The sequence below is a fragment of the Berghia stephanieae genome, chromosome 4, assembly GCF_034508935.2.
Source record: "Berghia stephanieae isolate SIO BIC M18660-M18661 chromosome 4, UCSD_Bste_1.3, whole genome shotgun sequence".
In the NCBI taxonomy this organism is placed as follows: domain Eukaryota; kingdom Metazoa; phylum Mollusca; class Gastropoda; order Nudibranchia; family Aeolidiidae; genus Berghia; species Berghia stephanieae.
In genome coordinates, this window is record NC_088363.1 from 63,084,734 (window position 1) to 63,099,733 (window position 15,000).

General features: G+C 34.3%; 1 protein-coding gene across 24 annotated transcripts in view; it reads left to right on the plus strand.

Moving 5' to 3' along the window:
* LOC144970990 (uncharacterized) overlaps positions 1-15,000 on the plus strand; it is a 74,941-nt gene that overhangs the window by 42,666 nt on the left and 17,275 nt on the right. For 6 of the 24 annotated variants that reach the window (XM_078911261.1, XM_078911245.1, XM_078911243.1 and 3 more), the window contains 2 exons: positions 1,147-1,230; positions 5,454-5,537. The exons of 7 other annotated variants lie outside the window; for them this stretch is intronic. In XM_078911261.1, the coding sequence (XP_078767387.1) occupies positions 1,147-1,230; positions 5,454-5,537 (168 nt within the window). Of the gene's footprint in view, positions 1-1,146; positions 1,231-5,453; positions 5,538-9,969; positions 10,018-15,000 lie in introns of all 24 variants that reach the window. 11 more of the 24 variants (XM_078911255.1, XM_078911249.1, XM_078911257.1 and 8 more) reach the window with 3 other exon arrangements.

Below are 15,000 nucleotides of genomic sequence, written 5' to 3' on the forward strand. Positions count from 1 at the left end.
AACTATAATCGTGGTAGACCAGAAATATATGCAACTCAAAGAAAAATTAATTTTATCGACATTGCTAAAATTCCGCAACAAATTAGTAAGAGCACACCTTTTTTTTTTCTTCTCCAGGAGTGGGATTTATTTCTCAGCTTTTCAAATCTCCCAATATTGGCAAACAGAAAAATGTTGAAATATGGTTGTTAGCGGTAAACCAACTTAATTACCCAATCAAAGTTGAGCTTGAAAAATATTTATCAGACTGGTGTCAAAATCTAAAAGTCTAGTTTAAAAGAAAACTTCTGGATGAAGTTATTTTCCAATCTCCGTCTTTGTGATCAAAGGCTTTTACTTTTTATAAATAAGAACAGAAACTGAAATATCTTCAAAGATCATTTGTAAATTCATATAAGGGCAACACATGTACCGCAAACAATTATGATAATGGTGGTGTGATGGTTTGGTATTATATACTTAAGGCAATACGTCCAGATAAGTTGGCAATTAGAACATATAGATGTAATTTTCTGTTTTGGTGATAATTTTGCATAATAATTCTGGATTAATTCCCCACCCAGTGACTTATTGTTTAACTGGATGTAGCAACTTTTTTGAGTTGCATTTTTTTCGAGGCCTCTCATCTTGCAGGTCTTCTCTTTTTTCTTCTTTTTTTTTCTTCTTTATTTTATCAAGTAAAGGACAACTTAGAAACCAGAGATACAATGAACGTCGAATTATCCCCTGAATTATTTCAGTTAGATTTTTGTTTCACATCGATTAAAATCCAACATTTACCAACCATTATGTTTGAATATGAAAACTTAAAATGAGGTACCGGAATTGAGTTTATATTTATTGTTGCATGAGGATTTTTTTCTTCTTAACTGAAATTTGATATAAAGGGGTTACTTTATTCACGAACAGTTTCGTAATAAAATTCAATGTATTTGGTTTTGGCTTGAGTTTATCTGTGTGAAAAGATGAGAAAATGAAGTTCTTCGTCTTGTTTATAGGTCCTTGTTTTGCTTTTTTTCAAAAATGGGACTTTGATGAATTCTTAGATTATCTTAGAATTTAGAATTTAGTCGTAGAATTACAAACAAGAGTCAAAGCTCAAAAACAATTGCAAACCTGGTTGTATTATCAATTTTTGTCCTGTAGGAGAACGGAAGTACATTTGTTCGTACTGTGACCGCGGATTCAAGCAACTTTCACATTTGCAGCAGCATTTTCGTATTCATACTGGTGAGTGTTGCATTCCTGTTATTTAGTCGTAGCTTTAGCATTGTGATTGAATCTAGTCTTTAAATTGGTGGGGTTGATAAATTCGTTGTGTAGAGTTGCACGAAAGAAATTGGCAAAATAAAGATACAACTTGCGCTAGAAAACTAATCGAAGTTTAAAGTTTATTTGTTTAAAAAATGGTGAAACGCGAAAAGTCATTATTCAAAACGTGTAACCTAAACTTGACTTGATTTGAGCCACTTGAGACAGAGTTTTGAAGTAGGCGATTATGCTTAGCATAATGCGATTTAATAATCTGAATGGATAGCTAAATTGGTCGTCTTAGGTGAAATATCAAACATCGGAAAGATGTTAGCTTTTAGGTTTCAGTTGTAACAAAAAACACATCACGTTGATGCACGGTAAAGACGGGCCTGAAAAAAAAAGACATTGTGAACTTTTTAAGTTTTTCCCCTTTTCATTTAAATATGACGGTGGGAATTTGTGTGGTTATCTGGCAAAATCCGTCGGAAGTCGGAAAAATTCGAATCAAATATAATTACATATTCGACTAGAGGCATTTTCTTAACAAAATGCGGTTTGAATTTTGTAATTATTTTAATTAGGTCGAAGTTGTTCACATTTGAAGGCAGGAGGTCAAAAAGTAAGAAACGGAGAACATCGCTTTTAAAGACAAGACATACTTATAATATGTTGAGGTTTGGCTCAGAAGTAAACACCTAAATAAATTATCTATAAGCTTCAAAATATAAAATCCTCCCTGAGAGTGTAGGTGGATAGATAATAGAAACGATTAAATAAAAAACGAAAAATCATTCAGACAACGATTTTTCACCTTTATTCGCGCGTATCTAAAAACTAGCCCTCGCCACGTCCGTCGGGTTTTGCTAAATCAGCACACAGTTTTCGTAATTCGTATCTAAAATGGGACCACATTATTTGACATTTAATTATTTATCAGGTCATAGATAATAATAACGTAAGTCCAAATATAGTTTATGAAATATTAAAATTGAATATTTGTGTCAATATTTTTTATGAGTATGCATGTCCCCTTATTACTAACAAAAATTCTTCACCGTTTTAATTCTTAATCTAACCAGGAAACTGCCGTACCTCTGAAAAATTCGTATTTTAAAATTTGGTCAGAAAACTATTGATCGATTATAATGGCCCTCATCTTGGCAAAACCTCCCAAACCTGGGACTTTGCCAAGATGAGGGACATTTAAAATCGGTCAGTATAAGTGTTTTCTAGCCAAATTTTGACATAAGAGTTTTTCCAGAGTATGACAGTTGAGTGGTTGATTAAGATATGCTTTTTCCTTTCCACAAATGATATCAGGAATATTGCCTCTTGTTCCGGCTTGATTTTCATTTAAACGCTTTTATTGAGCATTACATACTCCTCAATGCAATGATGGCGTCCTCTTCTTTCTTTGAAATGCAGTAGTCTTCCAAACTGTCTCTTTGGTTAAATCTTCTTATCTGTTGTTTGTTTTGGCATTGAATACAATTCCATCTTTGTCGTTTTTAATTGAAGAGTTGCATTTCGAAAGCTGTTATGATCTCACAAACGTTTTGCCAAGGCGTGTCACGGCGGTGGCTCCAAACCGGTTGGGCAATTTTGATGTGTTGCTGTCAAAATTTCAAGTTGTATGTTGTATATTACCATACTTCTTTTTCCGAACTAATAATAATAGTTAAATCATTATTGAACAAAAATGTTGCGCTAGTTTTATCATCCTGAACACTGCTGACCTAACCAAAAAACTTTATGGGCAATGATGATGATGATGATGATGATGATGATGATGATGATGATGATGATGATGATGATGATAATAATAATAATGATAATGATAATAATAATAATAATAATAATAATAATAATAATAATAATGATGATGATGATGATGATGATGATGATGATGATGATGATGATGATGATGATGATGATGATGATGATGATGATGATGATGATGATGATGATGATGATGATGGTGATGATGATAATAATAATAATGATAATAGTAATAATAATGATGATAATAATAATTTAAAAAAAAAAAAATTAATAATAATAATAATAATATTAATAATAATAACCATCTCACACACCTTGTCTAATCACAGTAACGGTAAAGACATTCATTCGCCATTCATGGGTACCATAAACACGGTACTACGCTCGATAATTTTTAATCAATTTTACTTTTCTTATCTCCTTCTTTAAAAAAAAATAAATATATAAATATATATATATATATATATATATATATATATATATATATATATATATATATATATATATATATATATATATATATATATATATATTATGATGTGTTCACCCCTTTTGTATGAACATCATAACACTTATCTTATCTTATACTCACAAATTACTAACTGGGTAATAGAAACAGACTGACAAACTCGGAAGTGACGCACACATTCATGGCAAGCGTCCATAGAGACTGCGCAGCCATATTTATTATTATACGTCACCTGATCGGAATATCCAAATTTGTCTTGACATTGCATACATAGAATTCGCTATAAGAATCGATATTTGGTTGTTTGTCGTGTTACAAAATTGCAGCTGCTAATGACGTAAACTTATGACACAATCGTAGAATGTGATAATATAAAGAAATGACGCATTTGAAACAAAGACGTAACTTTGGTTCTCAGACAAGTTACAATGAAAAATATCTAATGAGTATTTTTGTCAAAATGTATTCGAATAAACTCCATAATTAAACGTGTTGAGTTGGAAGATTTATTGCATTTTGTGTTATATCTAGTTACTGAGAAAAAATTGATTGTTTTTATTCTTTGATTATTTTGATCTTACACCTCCCTAATTTATTTGATGTGAATAAGAATCGTCATCAAAATAAACTTTATTAGGGATGGAGCTGGCGTGTGTGGAATTCGGGAATTGATCTTTATAACACTGTATCTATTGGTTTTGTGACAATATTATATGATTTAAGTTGATATTGAACATCAGCATACTTCTTTCATGACCATAATTGGCTCTGTTCCAATTAAAAGTTGCCATTTTAGTGTTTTATCACTTCAGAACATTCCTTTCAAAGATTTGATACGATTCAAATTCATAATACATTCATTCAGATCAAAATATAAAACGTATCTTCATCGTCTTTACAAATATATCATATTAGTAATGTATCTTTACAAATATATCATTTCAGTAATACGTCTGTACAAATATATAATAACAGTAATACGTCTTTACAAATATATCATAGCAGTAATACGTCTTTACAAGTATATCAAAGCAGTAATACGTCTTTACAAATATATCATAGCAGTAATACGTCTTTACAAATATATCAAAGCAGTAATACGTCTTTACAAGTATATCAAAGCAGTAATACGTCTTTACAAATATATCATAGCAGTAATACGTCTTTACAAATATATCAAAGCAGTAATACGTCTTTACAAGTATATCAAAGCAGTAATACGTCTTTACAAATATATCATATCAGTCATATGCCTTCAAAATGGACCAAGTGTTCCTTAAATTCCCAACATAAGTAACAATGTATTATCCATTACACAGTGCGTATAATAAATAGTTAAATATGAATAAACTCATCTCAAGTGGCTCACATTAGGGGATGATTCATGAGATTATTGTCTTACAATAATATTATTGACGTGGCCCAATTATTGGCTAGTACTATCGATGGATACCATTTGTTCTGGTCAGGGTGCATGATTAAATAGATGGATTTTAATGAAGTTTTAATACAGCGATATTAGTGTTACTAGCTTAATTATTATGCCATTGAAATAATATATTCCAGCAGTGGGCCATGCCGAAAAAATGTCTTTCTCATATGTGTCGTAACATATGTCATTTACTTTTGGTTTAGTTGCTTTTTTTTTTTTAAGTCTTTAATATATTTTTGTCAAGTATATTAATTGTAGCGGAAAATACATCTCTCGTAATAAAATGTCACATTAGGCTTTACCGGAACAAATTAATATTAATGTAAATGTGATCATAAAAATCTTTCTCAATGAAATGTCACAGTTGTTTGTAAATATCAAATGCAATCTTAAATTAAATTACTTTCTAAATGAAATGTTACAATCCGTGTTTAAGTTATCAACGTAAAAGTTACTTTATAGATATAATTAATATCGCCCCAATATCGTTCCAATTTCTCGTTCTGTTTTCCGCAGACGAGCGCAAGTACATCTGTCAGTGTTGTGACAAAGGCTTTAAACAGCTATCCCACCTTCAGCAGCATTTTAGAATACATACCGGTGAGTCTTCTAATCTTTAGTTTGGAGGAGCCACAAACTTTTTGCGATCGTAAATTTAGAAAGTGATTTTGACATCAAAGTTAAAGAATTTTAACCAGTTATTCGTCGTACTCTGGAAAAACTCGTATTGAAAGAAATTTGGCCAGAAAACTGGTCCTTCTAGTATCGATCGATTTAAATGGCCCTCATCTTGGCAAAACTCTCTAACTTGGGACCTCGCGAAATCCCAGGTTTGAGAGTGTTTGCCAACATGAGGGTCATTCAAATCGATTGATATTTGAAGGACGAGTTTTCTGGCCAAATTTTTAATTACAAGTTTATTCAGAGTACGACCGTTAACCAGTTAATCAAAAAGTCGAACTAAAGTTTCTTTCGCAAAATGTTATGCGGTTCCTAACATTGTCTAAAAACTGGAACCAAAACGTACTGTTTTATTTTATAACTGAACATTTGCATTCACTCCCAAACGTCATTTACAAAAAAAAAAAATTAATAATAAAAAAAAAGACTCCCAGTTTGTTTTTTTATTCACCTCAATCATACACCATCATTTATTTATCACATACATTCATTATCAGCACATTTTCTGAAATGTCTTTTTAATCTCTGAGTTAAACGATGAATATATTGTTTTTGCTTTCCCGATAGAAATGGATTGTTTACAATATTACATTTTACATCAGCACAATCACGTTGTATTCCTATGGTAAACATTATGTCACTGAAGATGTTTCCCATCTTTAAAACCTTCAATCAAATGTTGAACCTATGACAATGCGCTTTTCATGTTTGTTTATCCAAATTAAATGAACTTTAGCGTCAAATATGATGTTGGGTGCCGTAAGTTAAACACATACACGATTATAAATATAATATCTGGGATCTTCTTTTGTGAACTATCCCTTTTGTCTTAATTTTTCTTCTGCGTTTGTGACCCAAGGCTGGTGTAGACACTAAGCTCAAATGATTCTAGCTAATTATTGTCTAATTGTTTTATGTTGTGTTGCGTCATCTTTTTACAAGACACTTAAGTAACTACCAAGTAAACGTCTCAGTCCTCTTTTTATGTTTATTTTTCTTTGATCATCAGCCAAAATTCCTTTTACTTTCATTTTTTTTCTGTAGAAAAAAACATCTTGAATTCACCGGGGTCCATCTCGGTGAAGCGAGTGCTCCCCCAACTGTTCTATGAGACACCCCCCCCCCCCCCACCCCTGTTCCTAGTAGTCACCTATCTCCAAGTCTTTATCATGAATAAAATGAAGATCGTATGTAGGATAGTGCTAGTATGTATAGACGTCTAGTAACTAAAGGAAATTATTTATAAAAGTATTTTTAATTCTTTGAATATGGTCATCTCGAATTCGTGCGCGTATGTGTGTATGGTTATGATTGCGCGCATGTATTTAAACGTGTGTATTTTGGACGTGACTATGAGCAATTTAGAGTTTGAGATCTTGTGTTTCATGTATGTTTGGAAGATATATATATATATATATATATATATATATATAGATAGATATCTATATATCTATATAGATCTATAGATAGATATATAGATAGATAGACAGACAGACAGACAGATAGATAGATAGATAGATAGATAGATAGATAGATAGACAGACAGACAGACAGACAGACAGACAGACAGACAGACAGATAGATAGATAGATAGATAGATAGATAGATAGATAGATAGATAGATAGATAGATAGACAGATAGATATATAAATATATAGATAGACGTGTAAATGTAAATTAAGACGAGATCATCTTCATCAACAGCAACAACAGAAGCAACAACAAAACATCAAAAACAATACAACCATGCCACAAACGTCTCGTCTTCCTCCTCCTCCTCCTCTTCCTCCTCCTCCTCCTCCTCCTCCTCCTCCTCCTCCTCCTCCTCCTCCTCCTCCTCCTCCTCCGCCTCCTCCTCCTCCTCCTCCACCCCCACCACCACCGCCACCACCACGACCATCATCATCATCATCATCATCATCATCATCATCATCATCATCATCATCATCACCTACACCATCACCATCATCACTATCATCCACGTTTTCGTCGTCTTCGTTTGTTATTTTTAATATATATATATATATATATATATATATATATATATATATATATATATATATATATATATATATATATATATATATATATATATATATATATATTTCTATACTGTATAATACATTTTGGTCATTATGTTTCCCCTCCTGTAACATTCTGTGTTTGCAAGTTGTAGATGCTTATGTAGTGATTTAACATCAGACACTAGGGCATGAACTTAACTGTAATGCATGCTATTTTAGATTTAATAATAAATATTTGAATAGATATTGTCTATCTGTATGTCTGCACCCCCCCCCCCCGCGCGCTCTCTCTCTCTCTCTCTCTCTCTCTTTTTTTTTTTCTTTTCTTTTTTTTCTCTCTTTCTCTCTCTCTCTCTCTCTCTCTCTCTCTCTCTCTCTCTCTCTCTCTCTCTCTCTCTCTCTCTCTCTCTCTCCCTCTCTATCTTTTTCTCTTTTCCTGTCCTTCCCGCTTTCTCTCCCTCTCCCCGTCTCTCTCTTCTCTCTCTCTCTCTCTCTCTCTCTCTCTCTCTCTCTCTCTCTCTCTCTCAGATTTCAGGTCACTACAACACTACAATCGTTCAACACAATGTCCTTGACTAAAGAAGTTGACCCAACAAGTGTAAAGTTACTTTTCATCAACCTGCCTTTCATCTCAAATTATCTAAGTGTCATGAGACTCATAGACACAAAGCCAAAGAGAGACTAAATGAAACGATCAGTCGTTAACCCTCCTGTACTTTTGAAACCGTACCAAGGTTTATGTTGTAGAATTTTGCTTCTGTTATTAAGACGTTGTACCTATCTTATAATTAATTTGTGTTTAGCTTGATTTATCCTTTGACTGTGCTGTGCCGCAGTGTTCTTGCTTTACACCGAATAGGTTCTGTGTTTGGATTGATAGAAATATTTTTATTCTTTATGAAAAAAAAAGAAAACTCATTCTCTCCGCTCATATTTGAAAAAAAAAAATAGAACAACAACAAAAGACTCCTTGGCTGTAATTGTAATTGTACATTGTCGAAAACAACATCAACCTCCCATCGAGGGAAGTCGACCAGCAGCATCTGCAGCATCTTATTGTTACACATCCTATGCTTACTATGCTTATGTTTAGTAATTCCTCTCCAAAATCGCTCGACACAATTTTTTTTTAACTTAACCTTAGCAGTGAGTCGATCTTAACACTGGTCACATAATCTCAAGTCATCCTGGGGTGTTCTCTCAATTTTATGTTTTTAAAAAGATATATTAATAGGTAAAAGATAGAATTCCCTTTATTCATTCCCAAGGTGAACTTTGTCTTTAGGGTCTATTGCAAGGGAATACTTGAATAACCCAGGCGTCAGAATAATACCTGGTCTCGTTAAATTATATCGTATTGATATGTCAACAAAAGTCAACTGTTCATTGTCTTAAAACTGAATTATAGAGCTGTACTGGTCTTAAAACTATGCGTACTTCCAAATTACAGACACAACACAATTTTATGCAACTACTGACTATGAACACTCATTGCTGTATATAGTCTGGACAAACCATATTGTCTATAAACGTTGCAGCGCTTGCTCTGCAGTGGGTATATAATACGGACAAATCTCAGATCCACTGTTTGATGATGGCAGCAGCAGCTTCTATTGGCGCGACCCACAACCTTCTTATCCCGGTTTTCCTTATGGTCCTGCCAGATCGACATCGGATTCCCGACATCCAGACAAATCCCCCTGGCTTGGTCCCAAACAACACCAAGGTGCTGTAACAATACCAGGGCTGAATCCGTGGGTCTTTTACGGACCGACACACAGAGCCCAGCCTGTGCCTGCATCGGCAGCAGGATGTACGGACTAAGCCTTGCCAACCACGTCACCGGCCGCAGCCTTGCACCTCTACACGGCGGGAGCATCCATATCCAAAATACTCCTATCTATTAGGAGATGCCCCTACATACTAGGGAGTTTTGGTTCCTACTCCGGCAACATTGTTAGTCTGAGTTTCGTAACCTTCAATGAGGCGCCAAGTCCTCACACCTGAGCCTCATACACGTCCTACATTCAAGGAGGTTTCATTTCTCACATCTGAGCCTCGTACACCTTCTATCTTCAAGGATGTGCCAAGTTCTCATTCCGTCAGGTCTCCTATCCCCAATCCCTCTCGGTTGTGCGTCCCACTTCAGTGCCGCCTTTTGGGCCACGTGCCCTCTGCCCCCTCAGAAATTGTGTCCCCAGCACTCCCTGGCCAGCAGAGCCAGAGCTCCATGGATGGTGATGGCAGCCTCCTTAAGCCAGAGTCTCTTAATTGGAGATATCGTTGCATGAATTGTTCATTTATGTTTATTTTTTTCCTCTCTCTAGATCAAGATGTTTGCATGACGATGCCTAATGTATTCCCATTGTTGCATGGTAAAAACTGCTCTTTTGTTAGTTCCTTTCATTTCTTTTCTTTTTTCCCCCCTAAATTATCATTGCACTGTTATTCCCCCACCTACTAATGTTTCCTAATTTAAATTTAGTTGCTTTTGCCTCGCTTTAGCTTTGTTTTAACTCTTGAATGTTGTGATTTTGTGAATGTGGTGGTGATAATGATGGGTAGATGATGATGATGATGATGATGATGAGTATTAGAAGTAGGTAGATGGGACAAAGAAGAGAATATTTATGTCATGCTTATTGACATTTGAATTTTCACTTTTTTTATGTTGTCTTTTGGGTGAAGGCGGCACTAACCAAGCATACTAACATTGTTTTGTTCTCTCCAAACATAAATTGTTAGCACCTCTCTCTCTCTCTCTCTCTCTCTCTCTCTCTCTCTCTCTCTCTCTCTCTCTCTCTCTCTCTATATATATATATATATATATATATATATATATATATATATATATATATATCTCTTTCTCTCACTCTCTCTCTCTCTCTCTCTATATATATATATATATATATATATATATATATATATATATATATATATCTTTCTCTCACTCTCTCTCTCTCTATCTCTCTCTCTCTCTCTCTCTCTCTCTCTCTCTCTCTATATATATATATATATATAACGCTCTCTCTCTCTCTCTCTCTCTCTCTCTCTCTCTCTCTCTCTCTCTCTCTCTCTTTTTTCTCCTCTTGCCTGAGGGGGAAACAGTCAAATGTAAAGTTAAAGTTTTGGGAGATGAAATTTTTTTTATTGTAAATCATCTCTCTGTTATGTATTATTATATGTTCTTTTCAATATATAATGTAAGTATTTGAGTATGTTCCTCCTGGTGGGATCCTGTGCTTGTGTCTGAATGAGACTAAGCTGATCTCAAATTATACACAACAATGATATGCTCTTGGAATCTACATCTGGTCCCCATTTGTACCATTCCCATTTGTCTTACTTTCTTTTACTGGCGCTGAAATGATCTAAATGTGTCGCAAGCGCCGTAAAACCCTTAAAGACAAAAACAAAAACGTAATATTATTGAAGCTTTTTTTCGAACTTGTTATGCAGTGGGTTGTGAGCTATTCACCTTAATTTTCTTTCTGTACATTATTGATTGACTTATTGATTGATGCATTCATTTATAACTCGTCATTCGTCTATCCATTTCATGTAATTTATTCATTCGTTCTTTTATTTCGTTAATCATTTAATCATTAATTCATTGATGGTACATTGTATTCACGCAGTGCCCACTCATTCTACCGCTATTCATTTCGTTATGCACTGTTTTAATATAATGTATTATTATGCATTTTTACTTTGTCACTCCTTTCTCTTTTAACACAAAGATATTAATCACCTTCATGCTTTAAATCATTTTTTGTTTGGATTTAGTTGGGTTTTTTTTTTCAAATATTGTTTTCCTCATCCACTCAAGTTTGAAAATAACGCTTGAAGATACATACTATGTTTAATGCAGGTTGCTCAGGCAAATTGTTCAATTCACATTCACATCATATTTGGACGGTATATTAAGGACAAGTTGACTATCCCACCGTAATTTCTCAAAACTATTGACACTTTTATTTACACTTGCTGTCATCATAATATACCTTAACATGTAAAAGCTTATTTAGGCCATCTTTTATCATTTAAAAAAATTGCAAATGTAAGTATCCTTATTGAGCTTTAAACGTTGGTAAAAATAATTCTTAATAATATGTGCTACAAATGTATTTTTAATGCAAATAATAAGATAACATTACAAAACATTATGGCACACTGACTCGATTAGTTTTAGCAACCGTAACTCCAGGACCATTGGAAAGCAATCGACATTATTGGGTAAATGGGGCAGCGTGACTCAGCTGTACGGTCTCTGCTTCGTATCCGAAAGGTACCGAGTTCGATCACTCGCCGCTGCGCTGTGTGGCCTTGAGCAAGTCACCTCGCCCTAGCTCAATTTGCAGCGCTGCACTGCGGCTGACGCCTGGGTTATTCCTCTCTTCCCTTGGAATAGACCTTAGAGATAATTTTCACATATGGGATGAATAAAGGGAATTTTGCTTAATTATTTATTTTATTTTATTAAAATGAAAGAGAGAGTAAGTGGTTACATGGGTTATCGATAATTGGTCGGTTTTCAGGACGAGTGGTCCATCCCGTATTATATTTTTTTAAATGTTGGACTAGGACTCCTTTTTTTAAAAAATACAATAAGATGACAGCAAGTGTAAATAAAAGTGTCATGAAATACGAATCAATGTCTTAGTAAAATTGATAAATTGTGTCTATGCATAAAAGTTACACAGAACATTTAATAATACACATTTATACAGCGCTCATTCTCGTGTAAAACACAAGCTCTGGGCACTTTATAATATAAATTATCAATTTTAAGTAAAAAAAAAAAAAAGAAAACAAAATAAATTCATAGCCAAATCAAGGATTCATAGAGTCAATAAAAACAAATACAGTAAAAATGTGTCTTGAGATTCTTTTTAAAGGTAGGTAAAGACTTACACTCCCTCAGACCACGTGGTAGTTCATTCCAAATCTTGGGGCCGAAACAAGCAAACGATCTATCACCAAATTTTGTTCTTGATCTTTTTTCCGAAATTTTCGTTTGGTCATTACATGGTCTTAAAGTTTAATTAAAGGTTTTTAGAACTCTTTCAGTTCTTTATCTTACACCGGTGCCTGCTCCTTAATTTCTTAATTTGATATTTTAGAACTAATTAGCTCTTAAACGATACGATACGATACGATAAAACAATTGTGTCTAAATAATTAAATATACAAGTGGGTTATCCGTTGTGAAATAAGTCCAAAATTTTAATTAGTTGTGTTTCTTTTGGAGAGGTTAACGGCGCATGCAACGCACATGAGACATCATTTAAGCGCCAGGAAATGTAAGACAATTGGCTTAGATAAAAGGAAGAACCGGAAGTCAGAAGATGTATCTAGATCGAGACGAACACCGTCTCTTCGCCTGGCCAGGATCTTTGCGGAACCGGAAAATAAAATTGTATTACTTATAACATCTAATTCATACATGGCATACATTAACACAAAGACATAAGACTTAACTGAGACCTTAACTCTGTATGTTTATTGCACAAGAGGCTTTTTTGTGCTGATAAAGTGACCAAAAAGCTGTTAACTCGAATCTTTATTTTAATTGGCACACTGAAAATCATGTTTATTTATTTTTTTATTTTTTTTTGAGATTTGAGAAATTCATAAATTTTAAATCTAAATAATTTCACTTGAGTAATGTACATAGGTTGTCCTCCCCTCCCCGGGCCCATCCGTAATATGTACTCGGGGAACAATCAAAATATTTTGATAAGTTTTAAAAGTCGCCATGACTTATCAAGTATCTAACAATATTGTGCTAATCTAATTTTTTTCTGCTATTTTGGGTTTCAAGTACAAGGTCTTGAATATTAGGAATGTCACACTAGTTAGTTATTTTTTTAATTTTTTTTTTTTTTTTCTTGTTTTATTTTTTTAAAGGTATTGTGAACTTTACTTTCATGCGACCATTTAATGAATTTGAAGACTTTTCCTTGAATACCAAAAAGACCCCTCCCCCACCCCTTTTCACAAACAAATCTTTTTTTTGTGGTAAAACCTTTTTTGTTGTTGTTGTTGTTGTCTATTTGGTAAAGACACCAATCTCATGTTAGCCCAGTGGAGGGAAATGTCCTTATGAAACATGTCTTGTTACTAATACAAAATACAACAATTTGTTCGCTTCGTATTTTTAAAAATAATTTTTAAATCTGTTCTTTCTGGTTTTGTTATCATCTTTAACTCCTTGCTAGGCGTCTGGGGTGCAAAATCAGATGCCCTGCTCTAAACGCCGCGGTACAGATAGTGAAACGAGCTTAAGAGACAACCATGGCCTTCTAGAGCTATCATATTATGGGTCTTAACAAGAAATGAAGTGAGTAGGAAAGTACCAGAAGACATAAAAACTTCGCGGCGGCGGTGGGGGCCCGAACCCACGACCTTACTGGTACGACAACTCCGCATACCGGGGAGAGCGTGACTCTACCGTATGAGCTATCCACCATCTTTTTATTATCAACTTAACTGCCTGCTCCACTCACTTTTCTGAATATGGATCTTGAGGCAGAACATTGCTGGCGGGGAAAAGTGAAGACCTTGTCCAAAAATAAATAATATAGCAGGGATATTGCCTGCAATTTTCAGTCACCGTCTCCTATCGAGGTGCATAGATTATGTCTTCCATGATTTTTAGATTATGTCTTCCATGATTTTGTAGATTTTATGTCCACCTTTTGCTGTATCTGACTTAATTTCTAAATTTCTATCTATCTATCTATCTATCTATCTATCTATCTATCTATCTATCTATCTATCTATCTATCTATCTATCTATCTATCTATCTATCTATCTATCTATAACTTATCTGTATCCAAAACTTGATTTTTCTCCTTTTGGCCTCGGTCTAAATCCACCATAATGTGTATGTGTATCTCTTTGCCCTTTTGATAAATATATTTCCGATTGTAATGTTTCCACCCAGTGAATTGTTGTGTTCATATTTAATTTATGATTTTGAGGGATGAGGGGGGGGGGGGGGGGGGGGGGGGGGGGGGGGGGGCGACGAATTTATAGGTCATTTCAGTTCAGGAAGATGAACGGGGAAAAGCTGTAGATGAAATCATATTGGAAAGGGAAAACAGATGAAAAGAGATAAAAGGCCTCTCCTCCCACCATGAGCGGCTCACTTTGACGTGATGAAGAAGACAAAATCTTGAATTCGAGCCTGTGTTCATGGCATCATGATAGCCCCCCCCCCCCCCCCCACACACACACCTAATCAGAGAAGGGCGTAAAAAAGATCCCTCATGTATTAAACGACTTAATTGTTGGCTTTAAAAAATATTGAACTTGCACTTAAAAAATGCTGCATAATATGTTGTCCAGGTTA